The sequence below is a fragment of the Chroicocephalus ridibundus genome, chromosome 17 (genome assembly GCF_963924245.1).
Source record: "Chroicocephalus ridibundus chromosome 17, bChrRid1.1, whole genome shotgun sequence".
NCBI classification, from domain to species: domain Eukaryota; kingdom Metazoa; phylum Chordata; class Aves; order Charadriiformes; family Laridae; genus Chroicocephalus; species Chroicocephalus ridibundus.
This window is the reverse complement of record NC_086300.1, coordinates 8666901-8684355: the sequence shown is the minus strand read 5'-3', so window position 1 is coordinate 8684355 and position 17455 is coordinate 8666901. Positions and strand designations below refer to the sequence as shown.

Below are 17455 nucleotides of genomic sequence, written 5' to 3'. Positions count from 1 at the left end.
TCAATCCCTGGCCACTTCAAGATGTGCTCTCCTGAAGTCCATTGCAGTAGTTGTCCTGTTTGTCTTGGTCAGTTCTCTGAGGATCTTAAATTCCACAGTCTCCTGGTCACCGCAGGCAAGGCTGGCCTTGAACTTTACATCATCCAACAGTTCTTCCTCATTTGTGGTTAGCAGGTGACAGAGAGCCTCTGTCCTAGTCTGTTCATGGATTTCCTGCATCAAAGATTTGTCTTCCATACAGCACAGACATGTCCCGGTTTGCTTGTGGCAGCCATTTTCCTCCTGCAGGAGACACCGAGGTGATAAAAGTTATCCATGAGCATCTGCATCCTTCTAGTGTGGACGCTGCCTGACCCGGGCTGGGGTCAACTCCATTCCTACCTCCTGCTCTTGCTTTCCTGGTCTAGCGTACCCAATTGCACGTGAACATTAAAACCTCATGGACTCCTGCTGTGGGCTCAGGTCAGAGACATTTTGCAGCAGCTGCTGTTCATGGAGATGTTTTGCTTGAGGAGCCACCTCTGTGCCCAGGGACAAAAAGGAGAAAATATCACTCTAGGGTAAGAGAGAAGTGCTCCGGCACAGTTTGATCATTTGTGACTGAGCAGATCCAGGACACTTGCTACCAAAAGTGCCAGTTCATCACAGCAGATGAGCAGGAGGAACCAACCAGCTCTCACTAGAATGTTTAATGTCCCCAACGAGAACAGAGGAATGAAGGCCCATGGATGCCCCATGCCGAGATCTGCCTAAGTGAAGAAATGGTACAGTATCTCTTTACATCAACTGCCATGGCCAATGTTCAAGAGGGAAATACCACAGTGGAACCAGCTTTAAGGTGTCCCCATCTTGAGACAAGGCAAACCCAGTGGGTGTTGGGGAGGATGGGTCTGCCTGCGGTTATTAATAGTGGTGAAGACAAATAAATAGTAATATATAAATGCAATGGTTCAAGTGTGTGCTGTTTAATCAGACAGCAGAACTTCCAATGCATTGGCAATACGAAGACTGTGCCTTCATTTAGTGTGGTATGCAAATATTTAAGTCCATGGTTGCATAAATTGACGTCTGGAATGGACGGAAAACATTCCATCACAGGATCTTGTCCTGCAGACCCCTGGGTGTACAGGGGGAGCTGCGCTGCCAGGGGACACCTGAGGGCCCCTTCCCTCACCCTCAGCCTTGCACAGACACATCTCCTCCCTCCCCTGGGTTCTTGCACAGCCAAGGAAGCTCCCTGCACCGGGGTGTCACGCACTGCACAGAGGTACAAGGCACTGTCAGAGAGCTCGACTTCCTCCAGCTGCAGGAGGCTGTATTTCTCGGTGGTGTTCAGCACGGTGGTGAGACGGCCACTGGGCTTGCGGCCAGCAGTTGCCTGATAGGAGACCAGCTGGGGACCTTGGCCTTTCCTCTGCTGGTACCAAAGCAAAGCATAAAAGTTGGAAGTCTGGTATGTGCAGGTTGTTTGGAAGGTGTCTCTCTGCTTCACTGTGACTTGTCCTTCTTGCTGGGTGACAGTGATCTGTCCCATGGTGCCTGGAAGAAAGTGAAGGTCAGCAGCTCAGCAGGGGAAAGCAAACCACGAGCACATATGAAAAGCAAGCATAGAAGGCTCCCTATCATCTGCCTTAGAGGAAAATCCTGAGTTCTGGACACAGCAAGCAGAGAGGAATTTTGGGCAGCAGCGTGGAGCTCTGAGCTCAGTGGGGAACTTGAGAGGAGCTGTGCTGTGTCCCTGCTCCTCCTCCCTGCTCCTGCTCCTACTACCCATTGAAACAAGGAACAGCCTTTCATGCCTAGTGTTTGCCATGGCAGACATGAGCCAGCCAGGAGGCAGGATGGGAGACCCAGTTACTGTCAGTGGGATGAGAGCATAAGGGTCCTTGGGGCAGCTTTGACAAGTTTTGCTGATTTGCATTGGCAAGGAAAAATATGAGAGTGCAGAGAGAGCTGAGATCTTCTTTGGTGAGAGCAGGTGGATCAGAAGAGAGAGGCAGAGAGAAAGGCATTGAAGGTGAGAGAAGAGCAGCAGAAGAGGTCTGAGGTATCTCTTCTGTCTCCTTTCAAACAGGAAGAGCATCTTGAGAAAAATGGTGCAAAACTGTCCTCTCAGGAGGCTCTGAGGTCAAGGAAAAGAGGGCAATGGAAGCCCAGGCACTGAGGACTTGCAGGAGGAATGGATAGTCCAGGCAAGCTGCATGACATGTGCCAGCCAGGAGAGAGACTGGGACACCCTAAGAACGTGAGTGGCATGAGAGAGCTTTCATGTCCCTGCATCAGCTTTCAAAAAACATTTGTGTTTTGGGTACAAGGTCAGAAAAGGTGTACTTCAAGATGGAAAAGAGTTTCTGCAATGATATGTCTGCGAAACACTGGGCCCAGAGAGGTCAGAAGAGACAGGCAGAGAGAGGTGGATGGGTGGCAAGAGAAAAGGAAGGCAAGAGGTCTGTGATGGTCAGGAGAGGAGCTCTTTCTTCTCGGTCTCATCTTTTCTTTTCCATCAGTAGCAGCAGTATCTTGAGAAAGCAGGTGCAAAACCACACTTGCGATCTGGTGTTTCCCAACATTTGCCCATAATTCAAGAGCAACTCCCTGCAGAGACCTGTTGAGGGGGTGAGGGTCTCCTGGGAAGAAGGGGAATCATGCCTCCAGTCAAAGCCAATGCTTACCCAGTGGTTGCCTCAGGAAGGCAGCAAGGACAAGATACCCGAGGTGCATGCTGAGACCGATCCTCCTGCGTGTGTGGGAGAGACTCAGAAAAATCACACATCCCCACCAAGAGTCCCGAGAGAGCAGAGCTGCCGGAAATGACTCTGCAAGGGGAACAAAGAATGAAATGGGGAGGAGAAAATGCTTGTTCTTAGCACATCTCAAATGCCTGTGCTGTGGTTTTCTCTTCCCCAGTACTGGCACATGTTGCTCCTGCAGTCAACAGCTTCTGCCTTTGCAAGGTGAGGGGTTAAAGGGGGATAGGCCTGCACCTGGTGACCCGCTTCTCTGACACATCCCCCTGTGCAACATGTATCTCCTTCCCTGATGCCGGTGGTGTCCTCTCTCTCTCCATCCTCAAGCCCTTGGCTGGGTGCCTCTCCGGGCTCCTGCACGGTGTCTAGTCCCAAGCTCCTGTCAGCACACCCAAGGCTGCAGGTCTCAGAAACACAATGGTCAACACACCCAAACTCTGCAGACACCAGCTGCCCTATTCAGCCCCCCACAAGGCCACACTGCCGCCTCACCTCCAGCCGCTGGCCACCAGGCATCCCCTGCCTTCCCAGCCCTCTGACCTATAACCTCTGTCTACAGCACAGTCTAAGGTTCATCAAGAAGCCAAATGGTGCCTGTCCCCACAGGACCTGTTTCTGTTGACTCAGGCCTTTGGAGAACAATCCTGTTTTGTTGTGTCCCACCTGGATGCTCAATTCTGGTGGGAACTGCAGAACAAACTCCTTCTGCCAGAAAGTTATTTCAGCTTTGCCCGACTCTAAATGCATCTACCTATCACTTCAGCAGCAGTGCCCCTGGCATAGAATGGTTTGCGCTGGAAGGGACTTTGAAAGTACATTTCATCCAACCCCCCTGCCATGGGCAGGGACATCTGTCACTAGAACAGGTTGCTCAAAGCCCCATCCAGCCTGACCTTGAACACTTCCAATGATGGAGCATCCACCACTTCTCTGGGCAACTTGTTCCAGTGTCTCACCACCCTTCTGCAAATTTCCAAATCATACAAAATGTCCAACCTAATTCTACCCTCTTTCTGTTTAAAACAATTAGCCCTTGTCCTGTCCATACTGGGACCAATAGTGTTTGATACCTTCATTGATAACATAGACAGTGGGATTGAGTGCACCCTCGGCAATTTTGCAGATGACACCAAGCTGAGTGGTGCAGTTGGTACTCTTGAGGGAAGGGATGCCATCCAGAGGGACCCTGACAGTCTGGCGGAATGGGTGCATAGGAACCTCCTGAAGTCCCACAAGACCAAGTGCAAGGTTCTGCAGCTGGCCTGGGCCAATTCCCAAGCCCTGTGGAGAAAGACTTGGGGATACCAGTGGTTGAAAAATTGGACACGAGCTGACAATGTGTGCTTGCAGCCCAGAACGCCAATTATGTCCCGAGCTGCATCAAAAGAAGCTTCTCCAGCAGGTCAAGGGAGGTGATTCTTGCCTTCTGCTCCACTCCGGTGAGAGCCCACGTCGAGTACTGTGTCCAGTTGTTCTGGGGTTCCCAATAAAGAAAAAAAAAGCTGAGAGAGTTGGAGTTCTTCAGCCAGAGACACTAAAGAGAAGGCTCCAGTGAGACCTCATTGCTGCACGTCAATATATTAAGGGGGCTTACAAGAAAGATAAAGGCTTTTTACAAGGGCCTGTAGTGACAGGACAAGGCATAATGGTCCACCAGAGCAACACCTCCTGAGCTCACCAGCCAATGATGGAAAATCCTGACACAGGCGTGCTTTTTACACATATCGTACACGTCTATTATGGCTGCCCTGTGGCTAACAACGGAAGCAGATTATTTAGCCTACACAAATACTGCCTCCCAGGATGCAGATTGCACAACCTCCCTGGGAAACCCTTTCCTTGATTCCCTGTTTCTTTTAGCCTACTGCTTCGTGAGAATTCCCCATGTTCCAGCTGATGTCCATTGCCTCTACTCCTGTCATTGGGCACTTCCAGAGGCAAAGCCCGTCTACTCCTTCTCCTCTGAACAAGTGGTTCCTGGACCTGTTCAGAATGCTTTACCTATACACAGCTCAGTGTAGCGCCTGTTCCCCCCTTGTCAGTGTTTGCCAAAGCCTTGCTGGGAGTGCCCTCCTTCCCACCTCTCATGTTGCTCATGAAATCAAGAAACAGTGTTGGTCCTACTGCTGATCCCTGAGAGACCCCACTAGAACCATAGAATCATTTAGGTTGGAAAAGACCCTTGGGATCATCGAGTCCAACCATCAACTCCACTCTACAAAGTTCACCCCTACACCATATGCCCTAACACCACATCTAGAGGACTCTTAAACACATTCAGGGATGGTGATTCCACCACCTCCCTGGGCAGCCTATTCCAGTGTCTGACCACTCTTTCTCTGAAGAATTTTTTCCTAATGTCCAGTCTAAACCTATCCTGTTGCAGCTTGAAGCCATTCCCTCGTGTTCTATCGCTAATTACCTGTGAGAAGAGACCAGCACCAAACTCTCGACAATGTCCTTTCAAGTAGTTGTAGAGAGCGATGAGGTCTCCCCTCAGCCTCCTCTTCCTCAAACTAACAGTCCTGGTTCCTTCAATCCCTCCTATCCTCTCTTTCTAGTCTTAGCACTAGTAAATAGTGTTTTAAGGAATATTTTGAAGATGCTGAGTGACCTTCTTAGTGGGATCAGTCCGTGTCATTTCTGGTGCTCCAGCCTCAGTTTTTGCAGCCTGTGGGGCGTCTGGCTTGTCCCAGGCTCACCACTGAGGCACTGCACCCTTTACAGTGCTGGGGCAAGTCCCACACCCCAACATCGCCCTTAAAGAGATCACTTAGGACGTCTGGGATGATCTGAGGGCTGGAGGAGTTTTTTCCGTCGTAATGTGGAGATTCTTTGTAGTTGCAGCAGTATGGATGTTCTCTAGACTTTATGTTATGCCTGACCCGCAGAGCTGGGGCATGGAGAAGCTCAATATCTGGAAAGGTCATGGTAGCTTCAACTCCACTGTGCTTTCTCTCTCTTTTCTGGTGAGAAAAGAATTGACTGAACCACCGTCAAGGTCTTGAGCTCATTAAAGCTGATGGTGCCTGATTCATTGTCTTGACTGTGGTGCCTGAAGGACTGAAGGACTGAAGCCATTGAGCTTTGTCCTTTCACTACAGGCCCTGGTAAAACGTCTTTCTCTTTCTTTCTTATAAGCCACCTTTAAAAATTGCAAAACCACAAGAAGGTCTCCCCAGAGCCTCCTCCTCTCCAGGCTAAACAACCCCACCTCTCTCAGCCTTTCTTCACAGGAGAGGTGTTCCAACCCTTGGATCATTTTTGGAGCCTTTCTTTGGACCCACTCCAACAGACTCTACAGACTCTGCCTACAGTCAGTGGAGAGACATCAGCTCACACAGGGGACTTGTCCCATCCTAAGCAGATGTCCACAGTAAATGGAATGAATCATCTTCCTGGAGACACCGATCCTGCAATTGACCAATGGTTGCCTCTGATCTCCGAACTAAGCTCACAGCAGGGCCTGCCTACCTGGTCACCTGCACATGGCTTGCTTCATCATACGGTCAGAAGTGAACCCACAGGCTCTTCCACCAGAGCCTACAAACACCTCTATCCCATGGCTAAACCCCATGTCCATGTCCCTGGTACTCAGGCACAGATGGATAACAGGGAAAGGGCTTTTGTGTGGGTGAATGGCATCAAGCTGGGTATGTCACTCTCCTCAGCTGCATCTCTGGCTCTCCCTGAGTGCACATCAGTCTTCCCTCAGCCACAATGAACTCTTTCAAACAGGATTTGCAGAAGATGACTCTGTCAAGTGCGTGTCCTGTGCCCTGGACAGTGTAGGCAGCCTCTCATTGGGTGTCTTGAGTCTCCTCATTTCACTCTAGATGCCTGGAGGTCTAGATTAGTGTGTGAGTATGTGTGGGTGTTGTCGAAGCCAGCTGTTTAGTGTGTCTTGAGTGACCCTTCCTGGACTCTTCCAGCATGTGAGATGAGTCGTCTGACCACGCCAACATGTATTGCACCAGAAATGCTTGGGCCCCTCATCCTGTCATGCAAAAGATGCCTCCACTGGGGAATGTGCCTGGCATAAAGCCGTAAATGGAAAGACAGTAATTCAGGAAGCCGAAACACAGCCTGTAACATTGGTTGGGATGTTTTGCATTCAAGGAGCTTATCAGCAAAGAATCACCTCTACAAGGGATGCCTCTGGCAGTGTGGGGCAGTTAAGGTGCATGATAAAAGCCAGCCCAGCTCCTCACTCTCTCATCCACTTCTCTTGCCTCCTTCTCCTTGGGAGTCAGGTTAGTTTGAAGCCCCTTCTCCTTCTCTGCTTTCTCTAAAAGGAGGTCTCACTTCAGCTGACCTCTCAGCTGAGACTGGCTTTGTTCCCTGCCAGCTCATGGGGCTGCTTGTCATGGGAGGGGGAAGCAGGGAGAAGGTTAGACATGGAGGGAGGCTGGGACTGTGCTGAGGTGGCTTCTGGACTCAGGGGCCAGGCAGTAGCTGCATAGGAGCTGGTGGCTCTTTTTGGGCCCTGTCAGAACGAGGCCAAGAAGTCCTCACATTCTTGGCACAGCCTCCGTCTCCCAGCTCTGCATGTTCTTTGTCTCTCTCATGGTGATGTGATGGGCTGCTCCTCACACATCCCCTTGTTTTGCTTCCTCCCTGCCTTCTCTCCCAGGTGCACCTCCGAAGCCAAGACATGTCCTGCTATGACCAGTGCCAGCCCTGCCAACCCTGCCGGCCCTGTGGCCCGACCCCACTGGCCAACAGCTGCAATGAGCCCCGTGTCAGGCAGTGCCAGAACTCCACCGTCATAATTGAGCCTCCTGGTGTGATGGTGACCCTGCCTGGACCCATCCTCAGCTCCTTCCCACAGAACACCGTTGTGGGATCCTCCACCTCTGCTGCCGTTGGCAGCATCCTCAGCTGTGATGGAGTGCCCATCACCTCTGGGTGCTGTGACCTTTCCTGCATTTCCAGCCGCTACTGTGGCAGCAGATGTCCCCCCTGCTAAACATGCTGACAACAGCTCCCCATAAGGACCCCTCAGAACTCAGAACATGGTGCTGGACAGAGGATCAGACTTCATGCCATTTTTTTTAAGACAGCTGAACATCTCTGACTCTCCCTGCAAGGACAGACATGAATACGCTGACCTGGGCTCTCTGAAAACACAGTCAATATTTACCTTTCCTGTCCTCCGTTCACCCTTTTTCTCTCTTTTCTTTGATGTCCGGTGCTTCCCTTAAAGCCTTGTTGTGAAGACCCCAGAAACCAGCCTGGAGGGACCTGCTAGCCTGCCTTTCTCTGCTGGGCAGGTCAACAGATGCCCTGTGGGAACTCTGCCACAGGAAATGGAACACATTCTTGTCTGCTCCTTCTGCTCCCCACGCTGGGGGCCTCCACTTGGAATGACCTCATTTCCCTCTTTAGACTCATTAAACAATTGATGCAACCCCGCCTGTGCCCTTTACGTGATCTTTCCATCTGCACACTGACTGTGGAGGGAGAAAGCCATTGTTTTGTGGTAGGAATCAGGTGGGGGCACAGGGGAACCCTTCATCACTCCCAGAGGCATTGGAGGGTGGGACACACTGCAGGGAATCCCCTTTCAGGCACTGCCTCTTAAAGCTGAAGAAGACAGCCCTGGTTACTCCACAGCCCACGGCCATCAGTCCTTGCCTTGCTGCAGCTCTGCTCAGAAATAGCCCCTTGGCCATGGACCATGTCATGTGAAAGGGAATCCTGACAACTGCTGTCCTCCAGAGGGGAACTGTGGGCATGTGGGAGGCCTGGGAGGTCTGCAGTCCCACAAGCTCTTGGGGAAGAGTGCTCCTCTTGCTTTGGGTGGAGCTGTGCTGGGCAAGGAGGCTCAGAAGACCATGTTCCCAAAGGATGGCAGGAACTGGGAATGGGTGAATAGCCTTGGGGATGGCCCACATTGCCTACTCCACCTGCCCCTTCCCTCCATCACCTGATCTAGGGAACATGGTCAGTATGCCATGGCACGAGCAGCAGGGACAGCTTCCCCATGCAATTCTATCACCCTCCAGCATCTGTCATGGCCCATCTGTTGCCCAGATATGTAGGGCTGAGGTGTTCACAAGTTCCTATTGGTATCAGCTACAGCAGGCCACTCACTGGAGTCCCCTGTCCCTGTGAACCCAACACCCCGTGGGTGAAGGCAGGCCTAGGACAATGACCTGGTGCCCAAAGGTGCAGCACTGCTCTGTGCTGCCTTGTCTTCCTCAAGGAGAGCTTTCCTGAGGCACAGGAACTCTGCAGCCCCACAAGTGCCACAACCCCAGTCTAGTCCAGAAAGGTGCTGTGTGAGAGGAGATATTCCAGCTCCGCGGAGACATGGCAGCGACAGTGGGATTTCATTCAACCCTCAGCAAGATCCATGAGCTGTCTCTGAATGGCACAGGACACACAGCAGCCCAGCCACAGGTTACACGCTGGGGTGCCTTTCCCCAGGCACCAACCTCCTTCAGCATTCCCAGAACCCTGGGGCTGAAGTGACCCTTGTGCTCCATGCAGCACTGCTGCTCCCCACACACAGGCCAAGGGCATCCCACAACTGCAGACTCTGTGTCCATGTGCTGTGGGAGTTTGACCTCACACAAATGCCACACACCGACAGCAGCACAGGACCAGGGCAGAGGACAGAGTGATTCCTGCATGGGGTTAGGACTGGGGACACCTCTCCCCACCTCTCCCTCTTCTGTAGGAATCAGTGCTGAGTCCAGCGGTAACACAGGGATGAGATCGCAGTCTGAGATGGACCAGCTCTCTTGTTTTTTCTTAGCAGAGCCCTACACCAGGGAAACATTTCTGGGTGCTTAGCCGAGGAACTGGCTCCCTAGGGCCCATGTTCCCGCAAGACCAGTGAGCGTGGTGGTGACTACACACCCTCATAACCAGCCCAGAGAGCACTGGCTAGCAATTTTCTTGGCACATCAGAACCACACAGAGGTTTTTTGATTCATGTGGTTACCCCCCACTCAAACAGTGCTCTCTTTCCTGAAAGCATCGTGGCCTTTGAAAATCACAATGCTACAGAAAGTGCTTTCCAGGGGAAGCAACTGCAGCATCTCCCCCTCATGGCCTGTGGATACCGCTGCGTCTTTTTCTACATCACCATAACAAGGGATTACCTTCCAAACAGTTTTCAAATTTGTATTCTCACAATCCAGTAGAAAATGATCAGATACTGATGCATTCTGTAAAATATGAAGACGGAGCTCTCCTCATGGCCACACCTACTCAAAATAATTTTCAGAAGACCCAGACCAGCATTTCTTGCAGTAATTTTCATAACTATGTTCCATAAATAAAACTTACAATCCAACTGCACATCTGGGTGTGTGCTTTTTAATCTCAACCAAACCCAACTGCACGTCTTGGTGTGTGCTTTTTAATCTCAACCCAACCCAACACAACATGGTTTTTGAATGGACACTACAGACAGCAAAGTTTCAAGATTGTATGAATATAAAACCTCCGTGGCAGGGGGAGTTGGACTAGGTGGCCTTTTAAAGGTTTTTTCCTAGTAAAGCCATGCTGTCATTTCATGATTCCACAAATATTTTTATTTCAACAGTAAAGTTTACAGCGTGCGCTACTGATTTTTAGGTATCGTCCTCATATTACATGATGTCTGGGATGTTTCTTGGCCATCTTCAGTCACTTCTAGTTTTCCAGAGACCGTGGTTGTTGTATGACCCGTGATACAAGATGGGACATTCACCGCAGCCATGGCTTTCCTAAAAACATTCCAGCTTTTAGGTCTTCTCAGATGGGCCACAAGTCTGAAGGACACCTCGGACTAAATCAAGAGGTGGGACCCCCTTAATGACATCTCTTTTGTACACAAAAGTTCCCTGGTTTTCCCAAGAAGAGATATGCTTGTGCTGCCCTAGTTCACCTAGGAGCACTTGCGCATTCTTCCAATACCGTGGACACATATTCTGAACAACAGGACTGTAATCCTCAGGAGACTCCAGGGGCTTTTGCACTTCTGTCTAGTTTTCCTCTGGAAAAGCAGGAGTTATTGTCCCCCTTTTCTGATTGCTCTCCTTCTTGTGGGAGTACTTTTGCAGAGCGTTTGTATACACCTAAGCTTTCTCATAGGCCAGCAAACCTGGTGTCTGGAGAATGTCCCTCATTTCATAGAATCATAGAATCATAGAATCATAGGGTTGGAAGGGACCTCTGGAGAGCATCTAGTCCAACCCCCCTGCCAGAGCAGGGTCACCTAGAGCAGGTTACACAGGAACACGTCCAGGTGGGTTTTGAATGTCTCCAGAGATGGAGACTCCACCACCTCTCTGGGCAGCCTGTTCCAGTGCTCTGCCACCCTCAGGGTAAAGAAGTTCCTCCTCATGTTTAGGTGGAACTTCCTATGTTCCAGTTTGTGCCCATTGCCTCTTGTCCTGTCCCCGGGCACCACTGAAAAGAGCCTGGCCCCATCCTCCTGACACCCACCCTTTAAGTATTTATAAGCGTTGATAAGGTCACCCCTCAGTCGTCTTTTTTCCAGACTGAAGAGACCCAAATCCCTCAGCCTTTCCTCATAAGAGAGGTGTTCCAGTCCCCTAATCATCCTCGTAGCCCTCCGCTGCACCCTTTCCAGCTTTTCAGCATCCAAAGAGAGGACTGTGTCAGTCCTCATGTCTTCCCCAGGTAATTACAGCCCCCATAGTTGCTCGTGCTAATTTGCATGGACTAGGTGCTTCTTTTTCCCCCAAATAGTCCATCCCTGCTTTACCTAAAGCTTTGTAAATGAGCAGAAGAGCAAACCTTACGTCCTCCACAAATTTGGTAAAAGGATCTTTCCAGAGCACTTCCTTAAGCAGCAGTTGGCAGCAACTGTAAGACCACAGAATATTCTCAGGCATAACAAACAGCAAGCGGTGGGCATTCGTCAGTCGTCAAGCACTTGCAAGTTAAAAAAGTTAAAGCATGTTATTAAGGACATTGTCCAAAAATGCCTCTTAACTACTGACAGGCATCAACCACCTCTCTAGGAAGCCTGTTCCCATGTGTGACCACTCTCTTGGTGAAGAACTGTTTCTTAATGTCAAGTTTGAACCTCTCCTGACGCAGCTTTGAACCATTGCTGTGTGTCGTGACACTGGATCCCAGGGAGAAGAGATCAGCAGCTCCCTCTCCACTTCCCCTCCTCAGGAAGCTGTAGAGAGCCATGAGGTCACCTCTCAGACTCCTTTTCTCCAAACTAGACAAGCCCAAAGTCCTTAGCCACTCCTCATAGGACATTCCTTCCAGCCTTTTCACAGGCTTTGTTGTACTCCTCTGGATGCATTCAAGTACCTGCACTTCCTTCTTAAATTGTGGGGCCCAGAACTACACACGGTACTCAAGGGGAGGCTGCCCCACGGCTAAATACAGCGGGATAATCCCCTCTCTTGACTGGCTGGTTGGACTGTGTTAATGCACCCCAGGCTGTGGTTTGCCCTCTGGCCTCCAGGGCACACTGCTGACTCCTGTTGAGCCTGCTGACAACCAGCACCCCCAGATCCCTTTCTGCAGGGCAGCTCCAGCCACTCCTCTCCAAATTTATACCTGTGTCTGGTGTTACTCCATCCCAGATGCAGAATCTGTCATTTGGACTTGTTAAATTTCATGCCATTAATGATTGCCCAATGCTCCAATTTACCTAGATCCCTCTGCAGGGCCTTCTGTCCCTCCAGAGACTCATCAACACCTCCCAGTTTGATATCATCAGCAAAATTGCTCATGGCACATTCAACTCTTGCATCCAGATCACTGATCAAAATATTGAACAGAACCATCCCTAGAATTGAGCCCTGAGGAGCACCAGTGCTGACTGGTCATCAGGCAGATGTAGCCCCATTCACTACAACCCTTTGAGCCCTGCCTTTTACTCAACTTTTCACCCAGCACAGCATATACCTGCTCATCCCACAGTTGACTCCAGAACTTCTCACTTGAATTCCCAACTTTTCCAGAAGGATAGAGACACTATTAAAAACCTTACTGAAATCCAGAAAAACTCCATCCACCACCTTCCCTTCATCCGCTAGGTGGGTGAACTTATCATCGAAGGATATGTAATTAGTTCAACAGGACTTTAGTCAAGTGACCATCTTCAACAGGTATTTGTTCAGAGTTTTCTTTAGACCTCCTCTTGCTATCTACGTACTTAAAAATCCTTTCTTGTCACAAGACGGGCCAACTCTCAACTCTCATTGAGCCTTGGCCTTTCCTGCCTTCTCCCTGCATATGTGAACCACAGCTTTATAACCTTCCTGTGAAGCCTGGCCTTCCTTCCAGACATTGTACAATTTCTTTTGCCTCTTGAGTTCCATGAGGTCTTCTGCCCCTCTTGCTTAACTTGAGACACAACGGAATTGCCTGTTCCTGTGTTTTTAAAAGATGGTTCTTAAAAACTGAATACCGCCTGCAGACTCCTAAAAGCAGACTCTCAAGGCACAATCCCAGGATGGATGATGGTGACTTTTGGCACCAAGTGGAAGGCTTCTGCCTCACCTAAGGGTTTACAACTACAAAACAGGTTCTTTGCCTTCAAAGAGAATAAACATGAGGAGTTCGAGTTGAGTGGGCAGTTGCAGGGCTACAATCATGTTGGGATCATGGAGACAGGGTGGGATGGCTCCCATGACTGGCATGTTTCAGTGGAAGGATACAGGCTCTTTCAGAAGACAGACTGAAAAGGCAAGGAGGGGGACTTTCTCTTTCTGTGAGAGAGCAGCTGGAGTGCATGGAGCCCTGCCTGAGGATGGGTGATGTGCCAACCGAGAGCTTGTGGGTAAGCATTAAAGAGAAGACAGACAAAGACACACTGTAGTGGGTGTCCCCTATAGGACACCTGATCAGGAAGAACCAGCAGAGGAGACCCTCTACAGGCAGGCAGGAGCAGTCTGATATTCACTGGCTTTGGCCTTCATGGGGAAATTCATCCACCCCAATATCTGCTGGAACAACAGCACTGCAGGACATAAGCACGTTTCCTCAAGTGCATGGATGACAACTTCATCACCCAAGTGATAGAGGATCCCATGAGGACAGGTGTTCTGCTGGACCTCATAGGTATCAAGAAGGAAGAGCTTGTTGTGGATGTGAAGATCAAAGGCAGCCTGGGTTGCAGTGACCGTGAAATGGTGGAGTTCATGATCCCAAGGGTACTGAGGGGGTAAATAGCAAGCTCATAACCTGGGCCTTTAGGACAGCAGGCTTTGGTGTCTTTAAAGACCTGCTTGGAAAATTCCTGTGGGGTATAGCCCTGGAGGCAACAGAGGCTTAAGACATCTGGACCACTTCCTCCAAGCTCAAGAGCGGGCCATCCCAATGAGCAGAAAGTCAGGAAAGCATGCCAGGAGGCCTGCATGGATGAACAAGGAGCTCCTGGCCAAACTAAAACACAAGAAGGAAGTGAGCACAGGTAACTGGGAAGGACTCCAGGGACACTGTCCAAGCATGCAGGGATGAGGTTAGAAAAGGCAAAGGGCAGGTGGAACTGACTCTGGCAACAGATGTCAAAGGCAACAAGAAGGGATTCTCTAAGGACACAGGTGACAAAAGGAAGGCTAGAGGAACTGTAGTCCCCCTGCTGAATAAGTGGGCCTTCTCTGATGCTGCGCAGCCTGGCAACACAGGACATGAAAAGGCTGAGGTGCAGAATGCCTTCTTTGCCTCAGTCTTTGCAAGCAAGACCAGTCTTGAGGAATCCTATGTCCTTGAGACCAGGAACTCTGGCATAGAGTCCAGTTGGAGGCCTGTAACTAGCAGGTGTTCCTCAGGGGTCAGTGCCGGGCCCAGTCTTGTTCAATGCATCCATCAACGACCTGGATGAGGGGACAGAGTATACCCTCAGCAAGTTTGGTGATGATACAAAACTGGGAGGAGCAGCTGACAGACCAGAAGCCTGTGGTGCCATACAGCGAGACATGGACCGGCTGGAGACTTGGGTGGAGAGGAACCTAATAAACTTCAACAAGGGCAAGTGTAGGGTCCTACACCAAGGGAGGAACAGCAGGTTAGGGTTTGACCTGCTGGAAAGCAGCTGTGTAGAGAGACCTGGGAGTCCTGGTGGACAGCAAGTTGACTGTGAGGCCGCAATGTGTCCTTGTGGCCAAGAGGGCCAGTGGTCTCCTGGGTGCATTAAAAAGGGTGTGGTCAGCAGGTCGAGGGAGGTCATCACAGAATCACAGAATGGTAGGTGTTGGAAGGGACCTCTGGAAATCATCTAGTCCAACGCCCCTATCAGAGCAGATTCACCTAGAGCAGGTTGCACAGGAACGCATCCAGATGGGTTTTGACTGTCTCCAGAGACAGAGACTCCACCACCTCTCTGGGCAGCCTGTTCCAGTGCTCTGCCACCCTCAAAGTAATGAAGTTCTTCCTCCAGACGAGGCCTCGCCAAGGCAGAGTAATATCCCGGTGGTGGTAGAGGGCCCACATAACTTTGATTTTCAGCAGCATTGAAATAATGTTGCAAATAACTTTTGCAGCCCCCAATACCCATAGACTGGGGAAGGCTGCTTATTTTCCTCGGTGAAAGATTTAAAGAGTCTATGAAACCCAGCCCACCTGCACCCTACAAATGACCACTGGAATGAGTTGGGAGGGAAAGAAAGACAAGGCACGTCCTTGGGAGACCAACCAAGGATTAAAGGGTTGGGAGTAGTTTGGCCCCTTCCTGTCAATGCAGCCACAGACCATTCTCCAGTGTGTCCCAGGCCAACATCACTTGCCTGCACTGCACCCATCCAGCACTTGAGCTGAGGCTTCTGCTATCACTGACACATTCCTGCCCCAGAAATCATGGCGTCTCACAATCCCAGCACTCAGAAGAAGCCTCTGTGAGGGATGGTGGACAGAATAAGCCAGGAAATGAGAAGGTGGCGTTGGAAAAACAGCTACCCAGCCCATGTCATTAGCTGGGATGTTTTCTGTTCACCATGAGCAGCTTAGACAATTGCCACTGCCATAGAACCTACCTCTGGGCCCAGGGCAGGTCAGGGCCACCATAAAAGCCAGCCCAACTCCTTGTTCTCCCATCCACTTCTCTCTCCTCCTCCTCCTTGGGAACCAGGTCAGTCTGAAGCCCTTTCCCTGCATTGTTTTCTGCCAATGCAGATGTGTACTCCTCCCTCCTATAGTGGGCTGCGGTGCTGCTCACCATGAGAAGGGGAAGAAGGTCTGAGTAGAGAGTGTCTGGGACTTGGTTGAGGGAGCTGTTCTCTTAAGAGATAGGCAGCAGCCTCCTTGGGCCTGGAGACACTTTGCATTGTCTTGAAAGAGGACTTGGCACTTGGCTGAGGTTGCCCTTCACTGCAAAGATTGGCTGCAGCCTGGTTGGGCCGGGGTGATCCTCACACTACTGTGTCTGGTAACCCTTTTGCCTCACTGCACAGTTTCTAGCTCCTGGCTCAGCAGGTGCCTTCGACACGCTTGTGGTGGAGTGACAGACTCCTGGCAGACTGTTCCTCACATGTGCATGTGCTCTACTGCCTCTCTGCCCTCTCTCCCAGGTGCTCCTGCAGCCCAGAGTCAAGTCCTGCTATGACCAGTGCCAGCCCTGCCGGCCCTGTGGCCCGACCCCACTGGCCAACAGCTGCAATGAGCCCTGTGTCAGGCAGTGCCAGAACTCCACCGTCGTCATCGAGCCTCCTGCTGTGGTGGTGACCCTGCCTGGCCCCATCCTCAGCTCCTTCCCACAGAACACCGTTGTGGGATCCTCCACCTCCGCTGCCGTTGGCAGCATCCTCAGCTGTGATGGAGTGCCCATCACCTCTGGGTGCTGTGACCTCTCTGGCATTTCCAGCCACTACTATGGCAGAAGGTGCCCCCCCTGCTAAATGCGCTGGTGACAGCCCTGACAAGGACCCCCAGGTACCTGATGCTGGATTCAGGACAAAGCTCCTGGCCATTGATTTTAGGGAGGCTGAGCATCCATTGCTGCCCTTCCAAAGGGGAGCTGCTGGGGCGCTCTGAAAATGTGGCCAAAGTCTAACTTCCCTGCCTTATCTTCTCTCCCATCTCCTTCTCGTCTTCTGTTTTTTGGGGTTGTAAGACCTGCAAAGCCACCGTGGGCCATCTGCTGGCCCCTCTCCCTCTGTGGAACAGGCCTGTGGGATCTCAACTGTGGGCAATGGCAGCAGAGTTTTGGCAGCTGCTGATCCTCTCCCTGCTCTGGCCGCCTCCTCTACAAGTGAACTTCTTTCCACCTCAAAGTCATTAAAGTTTTCTGCATGCTGACCTCTGCTTCCATCTCATCCTTTTCATGGTGGACCTTGTCTTGTATGCTAAGGAAGAAAGGCATTGTCTTGGGTGGTGGGGGATAAGGTGAGGGCACAAGCAGAAGAGGAAGGTGAGTGTGGGCTACAGGGCAATGGGTCTCTTCCAATCACTGTCCCTTGGAGCTGAGGAAGATATACTCATCTCCTCCACAGCCAGTGGGTGTCAGGCCCTGTTTTCCAGCATCTCTGCTCACTTACAATCTCTTGGCGTCATAACACGTCCTGCAACAAGGAGACTGACCATTGCTTTCCCTTAGAGAGTGCTCCCCAGTGCTGCTGGAGGCTCTGAGAGGTCAGCAGCTCACAAGCCTGTGCAGAAGGGAAATACCTCTGCTCTGGATAGCCCTGTGGTGGGAAAAGAAGCTCAGTCAGAAGGCGGCCCCCAAAGATGCAGGAGCAAAGATCGTGTGAGAAAAAGCCTTCAGAACGACCCCTGACCTTCTCATC

At 51.0% G+C, this 17455-nt stretch overlaps 1 gene segment (V, D, J or C); it reads right to left on the bottom strand.

Moving 5' to 3' along the window:
* On the bottom strand, positions 1-2728 carry LOC134524763 (T cell receptor alpha variable 18-like). The segment is given in 3 exon segments: positions 1-282; positions 1253-1539; positions 2673-2728. Coding segments are annotated over 3 exon segments (618 nt in total).
* Positions 2729-17455: the final 14727 nt, after the last annotated feature.